The 16,935-nt window shown below is 42.5% G+C and overlaps 1 protein-coding gene across 6 annotated transcripts in view; it reads right to left on the bottom strand.

Annotated features, from left to right (window-relative positions):
* RRAS2 (RAS related 2) overlaps window positions 1-16,935 on the bottom strand; it is a 93,970-nt gene that overhangs the window by 67,805 nt on the left and 9,230 nt on the right. Inside the window, exon 1 of one of the 6 annotated variants that reach the window (XM_031016115.3) lies at window positions 12,735-13,157. The exons of 2 other annotated variants lie outside the window; for them this stretch is intronic. In XM_031016115.3, the coding sequence (XP_030871975.1) occupies window positions 12,735-12,842 (108 nt within the window). In that variant the 5' untranslated portion in view covers window positions 12,843-13,157. Of the gene's footprint in view, window positions 1-2,194; window positions 2,214-11,924; window positions 11,944-12,161; window positions 12,182-12,734; window positions 13,158-16,935 lie in introns of those variants that run through there. 3 more of the 6 variants (XM_055355864.2, XM_063710990.1, XM_019037006.3) reach the window with 3 other exon arrangements.

Consider the following 16,935-nt stretch of genomic DNA (forward strand, 5'->3'; position numbering starts at 1 on the left):
TTTACAAAAATACCAGTTTTGTGGCCTTCTGAAAAGACAAGAGAACATTACCGTTGTTTAATATCAGACCGAGAAATCAAGCGCACTAAATATGTTTTGGAGACAGTAATTATGTGTGACATCCAGAAAATTTCATCAAGGATGGAGAAAACAAATTTGATAAATCTTCCTAGAATAGAGAGGATCTTATCCTTTTCATTAACTAAACACAATGTACTATAAAGTTACAGAAAATCAATGTGTAAATAATAGGTACTTCAGAAGAGAACTGAAAAAAATGAATACAAAAATGGAGAAGTCTTCCCAGACCTGAGAGTGTTTCATCATTTCCCTGAGAATACTAGTGACAGAGAAAAACTTCTGGTCATATCCTGATAAATGTGTCCATTTCCAATGATAAGAGAATGCTGCAAGCATACACCTAGTGAAGTTATTTCTACAGAAACTTGAGGCCAGACAAAGATAACAAATAAAGCAGGACCTCTACTGTTATAACACAAAAATGTTGGGACCCAATAATTTTATACCCAGCCAAATCATCATTTATCATGCAAAAGTAAATTTAATCTTAGATATGTTTTCAGTAAAAAGTACTTGGAAATGTTCTTTAAATCACAATTCAAAATAAAAAGTAGCTGTAAAACATAGTAACTATAGTTAATAACAATATATTGTACTCTTGTAAAAAGCTGAGTGGATGTTACGTGTTCTCACCACAAAAATGACAACTATGTGACATAGTACGTATGTTAGCTATATTTAGTCATTCCACAATGTATATATACTTCAAAACACCCTGTTGTACATAATAAATACATACAATTTTATGTCAATTTAAAAATAAAAAGGCCAGGCACAGTGGTTCACGCCTATAATACCAACCCTGTGGGAGGCCAAGGTGGGAGGATTGCTTGAGGCCAGGAGTTTAAGACTAGCCTGGGCAACAAAATGAGACCCCATCTCTAAAAAATAAAAATAAAAAAGTTAGATGGGCATGGTGGCATATGCCTGTAGTCCTAGCTACTCAGAGGGCTAAGACAGGAGGAGGGTTACTTAAGCCTAGGAGTTTCAAGGTTGCAGTAAGTTATGATCATGCCACTGCACTCCCGCTTGGACAACAAAGCAAGACCCTGTCTCTAAATAAAGACAATTTTAAAAATAATTAATTAAAACTAGCTGTTCATGAGGATTGTTTGTAAACACTAAAACCAGGTAGAATGATAGAAATGGCAAATAAAAGCAATACCCCTTAATGACAAAGGGATTAATGTCAATGGGTATTAACTATTGTAATTGTAATAACAAAACAGAATGCAGAAGATTTTTGAAATCTTTTAAAAATACTGAATCTGACACAATTTTGGTTGTTGTAAATAAGGACAAAAAATGTATGAAAGGAGTGGGTAGAAACAGGGTTAACAAAAGTGCTTAATTCTCATTTTCTGTAACTGGGAATAAGACACTATTTTCTGATTCCCTAATTAAGTATGTTTAAAAATATAAATCATTTTATACAGGGACAGATGGCTCACACCTGTAATCCCAGCGCTTTGGGAGGCCAAGGCAGGAGGATCCCTGGAGGCCAGAAGTTCAAGACCAGCCTGGGCAACATAGCGAGACCTCGTCGCTACAAAAAATCAAAAACTTAGGTACAGTGGCTCACACCCGTAGTGCCCGCGCTTTGGCAGGCAGAGGCAGGAAGATCATTTCAGCCCAGGAGTTCCGAGGGTGCAGTGACCTGTAGTCACACCACTACACTACAGCCTGACCTGGGCACCAGAGCAAGACCCTGTCTTTAAAATTTTTAAAAGAATATAAATAATTTTTAAGATAAATTCCAGTAGAAAAAAAAAATCTACTTTCCAAAAACCACCACAGAACACAGAAAAAAACAAAAACAGTTGTACAGCAAGACACACTTGGTGCAAAGGGAGGAAGTTATTATGCTAAATAAAGATTAGAGTTCATGGCCAAACCTTACTGGCCTAACCTAAATTTATCAACCTTTCCCTCCCAAGCCATCTGGCTACAAAATTAAGAAGATATATTTTTTAAACAGAAAAGAACCTGGTCCCTTTTATGCTCTGCTTGGTTCCTTTAGGCTTAATTTCATTCAATGCCTCGCTGAACTAATTATAAAGACAAGATCTCATTAGCATAACAAAGTAAAACAAACTCTGCTCATTATTATTACCTAGAGTAACATCAAAGATGTTGACTTTCATCACATGGGCAAGTTGGTGTCAGATTTCCCCCTGTAAAGTTGTTATTTTCCCCCTGTAAAATTAACAATAACTTATGAGAACATACTTTGAGACTATATTAACATCTACTACTCTCAAACTTTCACATACTAGTTTTAACATCCATTTTTACCCACTTAGTTTTAAGATCCATTTATGGTTCTTACTTAAATCAACTGTTATAATTGCCAAAAGGCAACTTACTAATTCCACCTTTTCCTTTATGTTCATTCATTAGTCAGAATTCTACATTAAGGACTTCTAGATCATTTATTTATCATAGATCCTTACTCTATTTATGGGTAATAAACAAGTACTGCCTTATTTATTTCAATGATTAAATTGCTCTATAGTCAGTCAATGGGAGTTTTGCCAGGCTGGCTCCTGTGTCTCTTTCAAATATCCCCATGATTTTACCTTTTTGAGCACTCCCTTATGAGACTACAAGATGCTCCAAGCATATTTTGTATTTTTTCCTTCCCCTATTCTGGAATCCTCCATTTCTCTAAGGTTCCTTCCAGTAGAGAATAGTATTAATGGTATTTAGAAACCAAGATCTAGTGCTAGGTGATCTCATTGCTAAAGGGGTATCACTGCTTCCTGGCCATCTTAGCAGACAGAAGTGGAAAAAGATGTACAGATGTACGCATGTGTATCCATAATGAGATCTATTTCTATATCTACATACTTCTTTTTTTGTTTCTTGTTTTTGAGATAGAGTCTCGCTCTGTTGCCCAGGCTGGAGTGCAGTGGCGCGATCTCGGCTCACTGCAAGCTCCGCCTCGCAGGTTCACGCCATTCTCCTGCCTCAGCCTCCCAAGTAGCTGGGACTATAGGCACCCGCGACCACGCCCGGCTAATTTTTTGTATTCATTTTTTATTTTTTATTATTTTTTTTAGAGACAGAGTCTTGCTCTGTCACCCAAGCTGGAGTGCAGTGGCGCGACTTGGCTCACAGCAACCTCCGCCTCCCAGGTTCACGCCATTCTCTTGCCTCAGCCTTCTGAGTAGCTAGGACTATAGGCGCCCGCCACCACACCCGGCTAATTTTTTTTTTTTTTTTTTTTTAGTAGAGAGGGGGTTTCACTGTGTTAGCCAGGATGGTCTCGATCTGCTGACCTCGTGATACACCCGCCTCAGCCTCCCAAAGTGCTGGGATTACAGGTGTCAGCCACCACACCCGGCCTATATCTACATACTTCTAAAACTATGAATTTATGCCACTATCTGCAATTCCAATCAAACATCAGAGTTCACTTTAACCTTCACATTTTTCACCTTTGTAACTAACTCCCTTCTCCAACAGTGAGAAACTGGCTCCCATTTTCCACAATATATTTACTTATTTGCTTATAACAGTATAGACAATTGCTTCAAAATTGCAATCCCATGCCTTTATGACAACAACAAAAACCAAAAATTCTAGTTAACTCTATTAACTAGAGTTCAATGTTTGTTTCAATCTTTTTGTCTTTATCCTGAGGACAGAGTTCAACTACTAGGATCAAAAGTTACCTAAATTAGTTGTTTTTCACTCCTTCAGTGTAGTTAAGTTACTCATTTGAAATACAGTTCAGTTCATTTGTTTCTATTTGTACTCCCTGTTAAGGTGTTTTTATTTGTCATCAGTTGATTTGGTTGGTGTGTTTGTTGCTTATATACTCAGTATGTGAAACATTAACATGGTTCCAAAAGTCAGAAAGGTTCCTCAGAAGGGTCCCTGCCCCCATTCCCTCTATCCTTTCCGCCGCATACCTTTTTACCCAACCTCTAGGAAATCAATCTTATCAACCTCCAATTTATCTTTGTGTTTTGTTTTTGCCCCAATGAACAAATACATACGTATTTTCTTATTTCTCCTTCTTTCTTACACAAAAGGTAGTATACACACAGTAGTAGATACTTTTGCACTTTTTTTTCACTGACTGTAAGTTTGGTTTGTGTGATTCCTCCAAATCTCATATTGAAATCTGATCCCCAAAGTTGGAGGTGGGGCTTAATGGGAGGTGTTTGGGTCATGGGGATGAATCCCTCATGAATAGATTAATGCCCTCCCTGGGACTGGGGTGTGAGTGAGCTCTTACTTATTAGTTCCACCACAGCTGGTTGTTAAAAAGAGCCTGGCGCCTCCCCCACTGGCTTGCTTCCTCTCACCATGGGATCTCTGCACATGCCACTCCCCTTCATCTTCTGTCATGAATGGAAGCTTCCTTACACCCTCACCAGAAGTAGATGCTAGTACTGTGCTTCTTGTACAGCCTGCAAAAACTCTAAGCCAACAAAACCTCTTTTCTTTATAAATTACCCAGCCTCAGGTATTCCTTTAGGGCAGGGATGTCCAATCTTTCAATTTCCCTGAGCCACAGTGGAAGAATTGTCTTGGGCCACACATAAAATACGCTAAACAAATGAAAGCTGACGAGGTTAAAAAAAAAAAAATTGCAAAAAAAAAATCTCATGTTTTAAGAAATTTTATGAATTTGTCTTGGGCCACATTCAAAGCTGTCCTGAGCCGCATGCCACTCGCAGGATGAGTGTTGGACAAGCTTGTTTGAAAGCAAGACAAACCAAGACAACTGAACAACATATCCAAGAAAGCACTCCATATCAGTTAATCATGCCCTCAGTCTTTTTCACAGGTGCATAATGCTCCATTGGATATTCCTATCACGTAGACTGCTTGTTAATTTTTGTAATTAAGAAATGCTGCAACCTTGTACATGTGTATTCTCATACTGTGGGAAGTGCATCTTCTGGGTAAATTCTGAGATTTGGGACTGCTGAGTCAAAAGGCATGTATGTGGTCAAATAAATACATCTTATGTCGCCTAATAACACATAATTTCTGTATTATTTCTGCCCCCCAAAAAATGCACAACCTGAATCTAATCATGAAGAAACATCAGCCAAACCCAAATTGAGGGGACTCTATAAGTAACTAATTTGTACTCTTTAAAAATATCAATGTCATAAAACACAGAGACCAAACAACTGTTCCAAAGTAAGACATGGAAATAATGAATTGGATAATCTGAGATTTTCTTTTGCTATACAAGGCACAACTGGAACAACTGGCAAATTTCAAACAAATTCTACACATCAGGTAATAGTATAATAACAAATCAATGTTAATTTCTGAGTTAGGTTAGTATATTTTATTCATGAAAGCAAATGCAGCCAGGCACAGTGGCTCACACCTATAATCCTAGCATTTTGGGAGGCCAAGGCAGGTGGATCACATAAGGTCAGGAGTTCAAGAACAGCCTGGCCAACATGGTGAAACTCCGTCTCTACTAAAAATACAAAAATTAGTAGCCGGGCATGGTGGCAAGCGCCTGTAATCCCAGCTACTCGGGAGGCTGAGGCAGGAGAATGGCTTAAGCCCGGGAGGTGGAGGTTGCAGTGAGCCAAGATCGCACCACTGCACTCCAGCCTGGGCAACAAAAGTGAAACTCCATCTCAAAAAAAAAAAAAAAAAAATTAGCCAGGTGTGGTGGTGGGCGCCTGTAATCCCAGCTACTCGGGAGGCTGAGGCAGGAGAATGCCTTGAACCCAGGAGGCGGAGGTTGCAATGAGCCGAGATTGTGCCACTGCACTCCAGCCTGGGTGGCAGAGTGAGACTCCGTCTCAAAAAAAAAAAAAAAAAAAAAAAAAAAAAAGAAGACAGCAAATGCCCTGGTTTTTCGGAAATACACAAAGAGATATTTAAGGATAAGGGTGGCATCATGTCTTCAACTTACACTCAAATGATTTTAAAAACCATATATTGCAGGGAATAAGCAAATATAGTAAAATGTTACCATTTGGGAAATCTGGTTAAAGTCAAAAAAGAAAGCAACATCGGATGTCTTTTTAACACTTATATTCTTATTTCTACTGCTGAATTTTACTTACATGGATAAAGAGCTTTCTCCCAGAAAAAAGAATCATTGTATAAGGTGACAGTAAGTTAAAGACGGCAATATTAAACTGTTAGTATATACCGACAATAAACTGACTGTATTTTTAATTAAACTATAAGTTAAAGCTGTTCAGTGCTATGCAACAAATAATCACATGGCCTTTATAAAACACTAAAAATAAAATATAATTTATAAGACATCAAGGAGCTCAGTCCAATTATTCTCAAGTACAATTTAAGACAATTTATATTTCTTTGCATCTTTGAAACACATTTTTCTTTGCAAAAGAAATAAATCTAAGGCCTACCAAGTACAATAGTTTAAGTTTCAATCTCAAACAGACTCAGCAGCTCTGCCCAAAGTAATTCAAGATCAAGGCCTTTCAACAAAATTCATGACTATTAACTCCATACTGTCTACACGCAAAGTGAAAATCCTTTACTCATTATCACTTTTCATTAAGGAAGGCACAGTGGAATTAATATCCTAAAGACCATTTTCCCCAACCAGAAAAAAAGGCGTTCAAGTGGCATCACAAAATCTGTTTCAATTTTAAAGACCAACTTTAATTTGAAAAAGAAACCTTTAAAATATATATATATATACACACACACATATATTTTTTTTTGAGATGTAGTCTTGCTGTGTTGCCCAGGCTGGAGTGCAGTGGCATGATCTCCGCCCACTACAACCCTCCGACTCCCAGGTTCAAGCAGTTCTCCTGCCTCAGCTCCTGAGTAGCAGCTGGGATTGCAGGCGCCCACCACCACACCCAGCTAATTTTTGTATTTTTAGTAGAGACAGGGTTTCACCATGTTGGCCAGGCTGGTCTCAAACTCCTGACTTCAAGTGATCCGCCCGCCTCAGCCTCCCAAAGTGCTGGGATTACAGGCATGAGCCACCGTGCCCAGCTAAAATTTTTTTTAATAGCTTTAAGAAAGTCTCTTCCCACCTCCTCCCCCAATTTAAAGTTATCAATTTATTTTCCTAACTGAATGGAACTATTTTTATTCAAAGCTTAGGAAAGACCATGGTATTTCAGCAATCAGATGAATTAAAATCCCATCCCAGTAAGCAGTAGCCTGTTATCTACCAAGGGAAAGCAGTATTCTTGACCTACTCAACAAAAGTGCTCCCACTCGGCCAGGCGTGGTGCAGGCCCAGGCGGGTGGATCACCTGAGGTCAGGAGTTCATGACCACCCTGGCCAACATGGTGAAACTCCACCTCTACTAAAAATACAAAATTAGCTGAGTGTTGTGACACATGCCTGTCTATAATCCCAGCTACTTGGGAGGCTGAGGCTGGAGAATCGCTTGAACCTAGGATGTGGAGGCTGCAGACAGCCAAGATCACGCCATTGCACCACTGCACTCTAGCCTGAACAAGAGCAAAACTTCGTCTCAAAAAAAAAAAGTGTCCCCACTCAATTCCTACAACTTCCTTATCCCAAAACAGGGGTACGCATGCACACAAACACACACACACACACACACACACACACACACAAAGAGAAAGAGAATGAACAAAACACTTAAGACGTAAGTTAAGAAACTGCAGGTTAAAATTTCCTTCTTCTCCAAAGGCAGTCATCCTCTATAAGAAAATCTTCTTCCTTGGGTGTACAGAAATTTTATCTAGGAATTGCCTGCAGGACCATTTCAACTGTTCCCCAAACAACAAAACCTTTAGTATGGTACCACTCTGGGGACAGGTGTCTTATTTTTCAATGCTAACAATTCATTTGTACATTAATGTTAAAAAAGTTTAAACACTAAAAATGTCTAGTTTCAAAATAATAGATAAAAGTTAACAGTTTAAGTAGTTTCTAATTGCAGGAAAAATCTTCGAGATGTAGCAATGGAACAGCAAATTGGGAATTTAAACTCACAACCTTCACATGTGGATCAATTAACTATTAACACAAATCTCCTGAAATCTCTTCTCGGATCTCTGCCCCAGGAAAAAGCAATGAAAAAGTACTCAGCAAAAGACAAACTTTTAAAAAGCAATGCTGGGTCCAGACTAACAGGTCATAGGACTGACTGAAATTCAAGACGTGAGAAATCAGCTAACCCCTACCTACCTCAAAATCTGGCAAATTGTTGAATAAAAAGTTAACATGCTAAAAAAATATATAAACCTCCCTGTAAATTTTTAAAACATATATGGCCTTTTCTCAGTGTTACCAGATAAAGCACTAACCCCAAAATTAAATGCTTACCTCATTATTTCTTAAAATCAAATCCAAACTGACAAAAAGAAACTTCTCCAACTCAAAACGGAATCCACATTCATCACCTGAATACCACACAGAAGTAAGGAGGGGAGTATAGGGTTGAGCCAGGAAGGAGAGGGCAATGAAGACTTAAAGTAAAAGACCAGATTATGTGTCAAAGGAAAATGAATAAATTACAAATTTTGTTTTGGAGGAACACCAAGATACAGAACTAACAGCAGCAAATAAAACCAAGTAACAATTCCTTTTTTTTTTTTTTTTTTTTGAGACGGAGTCTCACTCTGCTGCCCAGGCTGGAGTGCAGTGGCGCAACCTTGACTCACTGCGACCTCCACCTCCCAGGTTCAAGTGATTCTCTTGACTCAGCCTCCCGAGTAACTGGGATTACAAGCACGCACCAACACGCCCGGCTAATTTTTGTATTTTTAGTAGAGGTGGGGTTTCACCATGTTGGCCAGACTGGTCTCAAACTCCTGACCTCAAGTGATCCACCCACCTTGGCCTCCCAAAATGCTGGGATTACAGGTGTGAGCCACCGCGCCCAGCCAACAATTCTTATTTGCTTACTCTGTAGATGGCACAGTGCTGGATGATTTACCTGCATTATTTTATTTACTCCAAAAACCCTAAGGGTACTATTATTTAATGTTATTCTCCCTTCTCAAATGGTGAAACTTGGGTTTAGAGAACCTAAGAAACTTGACTAAAGACACAGCTAGTTAAATGAATTAAAAAAAACACACACACTCCTAGAATTTCAAAACTGCAGAAATTTGTTCAACCAAACCCAGCATTTCATGGGGAAGAAAGAGAAGCTCAGTCGAGATAAAGGCAGATTAAGAAACTACTCAAAGTCACCTGGGTAGAGAGACGTAGACCCCACACACCCAGCAGTCTCTCCTAACCACTCTGTACCATCCTGAAGTCATTTCCTACCTAGAGTTTACTTAACATTTAGGTGTTCTACCTACCAACAGAACTTTACACATTTTTCAAAGAAATATGAGCAACAGAAAGGAGGAGGTAATGTACACACACATATTCATTAAATAACATAATACTTTACATTTTATCATGGCTACTTTATGATTTGTTATATTTATTTTTAAAAAGGAAAAGGTATCTCAATTTAATTATCTTAGTTCCCTAATTTTGCAACTCTTCATATGAACAGAAGGTAACAACTAAATCTAAGTCAAAGAAAGTTAAGGTAAAAGGCATTGTTTTTAAATTCTCCGTTCCCAATTTTATATTTTTTTCCTGCTCAAAATTACATAGTAGAAAATATATATACTGAAAATTGTAAAAACAGTCTGGTGTTTCAAGAGTCTTAAAAAAGTAAGTCCAATTTGTGCCATTCTAATCTCCTACCAAGAAAACTGACTTCTGCTTATTAAAATGATTAGTCTGCTGTGTTCTCTCCCTCCAGTTACTACTGCTAAACAATCATGGTGGAATGAATTTTAACATTCCAGGAGTCAGGCAATGAATAGCTACCCTATTAAGTGTAAATATAAAAAAATCGCTTTAGCTCCATAATCTAAAATTAATATAAAAATGTATGCAGCTTTACTACAGACTGTACTAGACATTGTTCTAAGCCCTTGACATGTTAACTCATTTAATTTCACAGCTATATGTGGTCCACCATATTTCCCCAGTTTACAGATGGGGAAAACTAAGGTACAGAGAAGTTAAGTAACCTGCCTAAAATTACACATGCAGCAAGTGGTAGAGCTGAGACTGCATCCAGGTGGTCGGGTTCCTGTCTCTCCAAAAAGTCTCCTTTTTGCAGAGACCAGATCACAGGTCCCAAATCAACTATCAATCCCACTTCCCAACTTGCCACCTCCTCTCTCCAAACTAGCATATGACTCCCACATATGACATTTCCATTCTCCCCACCACCAAGCCTACATAATGCTTTCATCAATTTTTTCCACAGACTTCTCTGAGTCTGAATTCCCTTTGCATTTAAACATGTTACAGAACTGTAGGCATAAACACTGATAACACCTACCATTACTGAGCACATACAACATGCTGGATACAATGCTACCATCTTTGTCATAAAAGTTATAAAGAATGTGTAATCAGACCCATTTTACTGGCGAGAAAACTGAGGCTCAGAGAGGCTGAGTATTTTGGCCATGTTCTCACAGCCGATAAATGACAAAGCTTTAAAAGACACACATGCTCAAGTCTGTAAGACTCAAGGTTCATACTCTTTATGTACACATATGTCTTCCTCATACATATCTGCTTCCTTTACTTCTTTAATATCATCTAGAGCATCTAGGTACTATACTATTCACAGTGGAGGTATTTCTTCAACAAATGATTCTATAAATTATTAGGAAAACAGCAATTAATGCTTTTTTTTTTTTTTTTTTTTTGAGGCAGAGTCTCGCTCTGTTGCCCAGGCACAATCTCGGCTCACTACAATCTCCGCCTCCCGGGTTCAAGCGATTCTACTGCCTCAGCCTCCAGAGTAGCTGGGACTACAGGCGCGCGCCACCATGCCCGGCTAATTCTTGTATTTTTAGTAGAGACAGGGTTTCACTATATTGGCCAGGCTGGTCTGGAACTCCTGACCTCGTGATTCACCCGCCTCGGCCTCCCAAAGTGCTGGGATTACAGGTGTGAGCCATGACGCCAGGCCCAATTACCGCTTTCTTAATGGTTTAATACCATTACTTCCCCAAAACAAAAAGGCCCAACACCTTAATTAATTAACATGGGCTCAAATAATTCAGATGGCCCCTTCCTCAAAAAACCGTAAATATTTGTGGTTCAAATCTTTTAAATAACACTACCAATATTGTAACCCAAGATTATTCTCCCACTCCTAGACTTCTCCTCCACTTATCCCCTCACCCCCACCCTCCCTCAGCCATCAGATTAGTCCACAAAGGGTTAGCTATAAATTGTTTTGCTTTGCCATTAGATACGTACAATCTCTCTGCGCCCTAGGGAAATAGCAACCTGACAGCATCCCTGATTCTGTAGCCTGCTAAACTTAAACCAATCTCACCCCTTACTCAGTGATTTTTTTAACCCACTAATAAGCATACTGTAAATGCTCATTACATAAAACATCCTTTCTTCCTGGATTCAAAGGTTTTAGCAGCAGTAATCCAGGGAATATTATAGCAGCAATTGTTGCTCATTTACTCAGTGTGAAAGGTGACAATCACATTTGTTACAGTACTCAATATTTTAATGTCACTATAAACACTAAGTGAAATAAGCTATTCAGGTATCCCAATTAATGACAAATGGGTGAAAAGGAAACCAGAAAAAAATATTTCACTGTTCATACTCTAGATACTGGGAAAAATATCCTTGTTACCTGTTATAACAGGGTACCTTCGTTCTCTCCCAGCATATGCCACACCTTTTAGGTTGACAAAAGCAGAAAGACATCGGGGCTTTGTGTTTTAAAAATCCCAAAAAAGACTACTCAAACCTCTCCCCAAGAGCAAATTCTAAGAAGGAAGAATTCCACCTCCCTTTTCTTTACCACAAACCCCTGACTTACCGTCTCTAGCAACCAGAGAGGGCTTGGGGTGGGGGAGAGGGTGGTTAGAAAACAGAACGCACGACTCGGTCATATCCTAGCCCGGCCCATCCCAAACTTCACCTAGGCACGGCGAGAAGCAGGACGGCATCAGGAATTCCTAGGAAATGGTCTCACCCCATCAGAGAACATTTTTAACTTCCTCGAAGCCACCATTTCCCCGGGGCATTATCACACACTCCCACCCGGACATATTACCTAAGAGAGTACTTATAAGAAGAGCATAACACACACACAAAGAAATACACAGTGCTTGAAGCGGGCAGCTCCGGCTCAGGCGGCGCGGGGAAGCCCGGAGACCACGCGGAGCCGCGGCCAAGTTGCCACCGCTATCGCCCCGACGGTGAAGGCGCGGCCGCAGGCGGCTAGAAAAGCAGCGCGCGGGGCTCCAGCTCCAGCCCCACGCCCGGACCCTCGGAGCAGTAAAGCCCGGCTCGGTGGCCCAGCCTCTCCCGGAGGTCTCCGGCCTCGGCCAGAGCAATAAGGTGGATCGGTGCTTCCCACCCTTCCAGCTCCGCCCTCCCGACCACATTCCTGAGAAGCCCTACTCCCGCGACGCCGCGCCCGGGAGGAGGCAGGAGCGCGACGCTGCGGCCGCAGGGCAGGAGCGTAGTCGGCCCCGCGCCCTCCCGCCCCCTGGCCCCGGCCCGGGCCCGGGCCCGGGCCCGCGAGGCGCCTCTGGGGCGAGGTCGCGGCGGCCGCCCCGCCACAGGTAGCGCCAGCCCCCGCCCGCCGCCGCTCCGGCGCCCCGGGCAGGCCCGCTCCAGGTACCTGGATGAACTGGATGGTGAGCGCCGACTTGCCCACGCCGCCCCCGCCGACCACCACGAGCCGGTACTTCTCCTGGCCGGAGCCGTCCCGCCAGCCGGCCGCGGCCATGGGGACGCCGCAGAGCCCAGCCTGACTGCGCCGAGCCGCCGCTGCCGCCCGCCCTAGGCCCGGCTCCGGGGACGCGTGCGGCCGGCGGGCTGCGGGCGAGCGGCCGGGCTGGGGTCCCGGGTACCGGGAGGCGTCTGAAGGGCCGGTCAGCGCGGTAGCGCGGCGCTGGGGACTGGCTGGGTACCGCCCGAGGCGCGGAGAAGCGGGGTGACGGCACGGGCCAGGGGCGGCAGCGGCCGGGGGGCGCGCTCCTCTACGCGTCTCCGTAGCGCCTGCCGAACGCAGCCTCCAGCGCCGCCACAAATGGCCGTCTGGGGGCCGGGCTGCCAGGCTGAGGTGCTGCATATGCATGAGGGGGCGGGGAGGGGCGGGGCCGCGCCGCTTGGGGCTGAGGTTCGGGAGGTAACCCGGGCTTCAGACCCCCACGGACACACCGCTCTAATCCCTAGCCAGTGAGCGAGTGCGTGAGAGTGTGGGAGTGGGTGTCAGTTGGGAGTGGGACGAAGGCAGAAAGAGTGTGTCACCCTAATTGTCTATGTAAGGGATTGTGTGGATGAAAAATACAATATGTGACGGCGTGTGCGAAAAATAGGGCTGTTGGCATATTAACTCAATTTTATAGGAGAGTAAATACCCTGCTTTAAGAGTACAGATGGTGACCATATTTGTGTGAAAAACAGTATGTGACAGTGATTGAGGATTAGAGCTGTGTCACAGTAATTGAGTGTGTGATGGGCTGGTGGTTGTGACAGTGTGAAGAATGGGACAGTGGCTGAGCACGGAGAATAAGTCAGTGATTGAGCTTGCATGGGCAAGACGGAATGTGACAGATTTTGTATGTGTCAGTACAGTGTCATAGTGGCTATGTTTATGTGTGACAAATGTGCAGTAATTGGATATGAGGAGTGTGAGTGTGAGGGGTTGAACTCCTGGCCTCAAGCGATCCTCCCGCCTCGGCCTCTCAAAGTGCTGGAATTACAGGTGTGAGTCACTGCACCCGGCCTCATGGGGTTTTTAATAAGAATTAAATGAGCACATAAAACAGTGCTGGTACACAGGAAGCATTTACAGCAATCTTGGAACATGACTGCAAGTTCTTGGACTTAACTTGGTAACTCATTTGGAACCAGTAGAATGCAGCAGAAGAGATGCTGCCTAATTTCCCAGGCTAGATCAGAAGAGGCCATGCAGCTGTTCTCTTGGTATTCTCACTCCGGGAGGAACAAAGTCAGAAGTTTGACTACCATAAGACTGCCATGCTAAAGAGGCTACATGTAGGCATGCCAGTCGAAGTCTGATTGATGGCCAGGAGCAACGTGCCATTTAAAAAAAAAAAAAAAGTCCCACTGAGCTCCCACCAGATCACCAGCATCACCTGCCAGCCATCTAAGTGAGACATCTTGGACACTCAGCCTAATCGAGCCTTCCAATGACGGCATCCCCTGTTAGCATCTGACTGCAACTGCGTGAGAGACCCCAAGCAAAAATACCCATCCAGCCCAGCCCATCCTGAATTCTTTTTTTTAAAATCTTTTTTTTTTCTTTTTTGAGACAAGATCCCTCTGTCACCCAGGCTGAAGTGTAGTGGCACAATCATGGCCCACTGCAGCCTCCAACTTCTGGACTCAAGTGATCCTTCCACCTCAGCCTCCCTAGCAGCTGGGACTACAGGCACATGCCACCAAGCTCAGGTAATTTTTTTTTTTTTTTTTAAGAGACAAGGTCTCTCTATGTTGCCCAGGCTAGTCTCGAACTCCCAAAGTACTGGGATGGCTGGGCGCAATGGCTCATGCCTGTAATCCCAGCACTTTGGAAGGCCAAGGCGGGCGGATCGCTTGAGCCCAGGAGTTCCAGACCAACCTGGCCAACATGGCTAAACGCATCTCTACTAAAAATACAAAAATTAGTCCGGAGTGGTGGCGTGCACTTGTACTCTCTGCTACTCCGGAGGCTGAGGTGGGAGGATCACTTGAGCCTGGGACGCGGAAGTGACAGTGAGCCAAGTTCACGCCACTGCACCCACGCCTGGGCGACAATGCGGGCTCAAAAAAAAAAAAAAAAGTGCTGGGATTACAGGCATGAACCATCACTCCCGGCCCTTCTTGAATATTTGACCCACAAAATCATGAGCAAAATAAAATTGTAGTGGCTCATGCCTGTAATCCCAACACTTCGGGAGGCCGAGGGAGGCGGATTGCTTGCTTGAGCCCAGGAGTTCCAGACCAGCCTGACCAACATGCCAAAACCCGTCTCTACAAAAAATTACAAAAATTAGCTGGGCGTGGTGCACGCCTATAGTCCCAGCCACTCCGGAGGCTGAGGCGGGAGAATTGCTTGAACGCTGGAAGCGGAAGTTACAGTGAGCCAAGATCGCGAGATCACGAGATCACACCACTGCACTCCCGCCTGGGCGACAGAGCCATCTCAAAAAAATAAAAAATGTACTGGGATTACAGGCATGAGCCATCACTCCCGGCCCTTATTGAATACTTGACCCACAAAATCATAAGCAAAACAAAATTGTTGTGGCTCATGTCTGTATTCCCTGCACTTTGGGAGGCCAAGGCAGGAGGATCGCTGGAACCTGGGAGGCGGAGGTTTCAGTGAGCCGAGCTCGGGGCCACCACACTCCAGCCTGGGCAACAGAGCGAGACCGTGTCTCAAAAAAAAAAAAAAAAAAGTACATCGAAATACTGCTTCACACACACGAGGATGACTAAAATTAAAAAGACAGGTAAGTGTTGACAAAGATGTGAAGAAACTGGAGCCCTCATACACTGCCGGTAGGTGTGTTAAATGATGCCACTGCTTTGGAAAACTGTGTGTGTCAGTTCCTCAAAAGATTAAATGTAGAGTTACCAACAACCTGACAATTACACCCCTACTTATCTGTACCTGAGAGAAATGAAGACATATATTCACATGAAAACTTGTTTGTGAATGTTATATATAATAGCCAAAAAGTGGAAACAACTCAGTTGTCCCTCAGCTGATGAGTGGGTAAACAAAAAAATGTCGTATAGCCACGCAATAGAATATTATTTGGCAATAAAAAGGAATGAAGTCCTGATACATGCTACAGCATGGATAAACCTTGAAAACATTATGCTAAATGAAAGAAGACAGACACTAAAGACCACATATTATATAATTCCATTTATATAAAAGGTCCAGAATAGGCAAATCTATAGATACAGGAAGCAGATTTGTGGTTGCAGGACTACAGCAACCAATAGCAGGTATTGAGTTTCTTTTTGAGGAGTTGAAAATGTTTTGAAATTAGATAGTGGTGTTGATTGCACAACTCTGTAAATATACTAAAAACATTGGACTGTATGCTTCATATGGGTGAATTTTATTGTGTCTGTATTATGTCTCAGTGAAGCTACAAGGAAAAAAGATTCAATTGCAAGGTTTCATTTGAACTGTGAAGTTCAAGGAAGTGGCTTTATACTTCAGAATGTTCCCTATATTAACTCTATTCCTTTATTTTTTTTATTTGACTCAAACGTAGTATTCAGCAAATGAGAAGTCCATGTGCTCAACCCCACCCAGACTTTCTATGTCAAAATGAGCTCTTTCCCTTAGAAAATACCCCCAAAAGCACACAGCAGAAAGAAACTTCCATGCAAACACAAATCACTGAAGACACAGGAGAATATGGGAGAGGAAGAACTAGTTGTCACTCAAGCCAATTAAAGGTGAATTTTCAACTTAATCTGAAAAGTTTCCTTTTCAAGTAGCTGACAGATAATAAGTACATACATTTTCATGAAAAAGAATGATCTAGAACCTTGGAAAGAACAATAGAGATCATCCCCCTTACTTTATAGAAAGAAATCCTGTGACAAGGGAGAGAATTTCTTTCCCAATGTCACCTAGCAAGTTGTTAGCAGGGATTAGGAAACAGGTCTCCTGACTCCCCTGCTCAGAGCACTTTGCTCCATGCCAAGCTGGGTGTTATCCAGAACCCCAGAGAGCCTCACATCGCAGAAGCAGTGTGATGCTGCCAGTCAAGAGAGCTGTTGACTGCATCATTTTGACTTAAATCAAGCTTTTGTTTGGCTAAAGTGTTGTCAAGAGATTTCAACAG

Source organism: Gorilla gorilla, chromosome 9 (genome assembly GCF_029281585.2).
Source record: "Gorilla gorilla gorilla isolate KB3781 chromosome 9, NHGRI_mGorGor1-v2.1_pri, whole genome shotgun sequence".
NCBI lineage: Eukaryota > Metazoa > Chordata > Mammalia > Primates > Hominidae > Gorilla > Gorilla gorilla.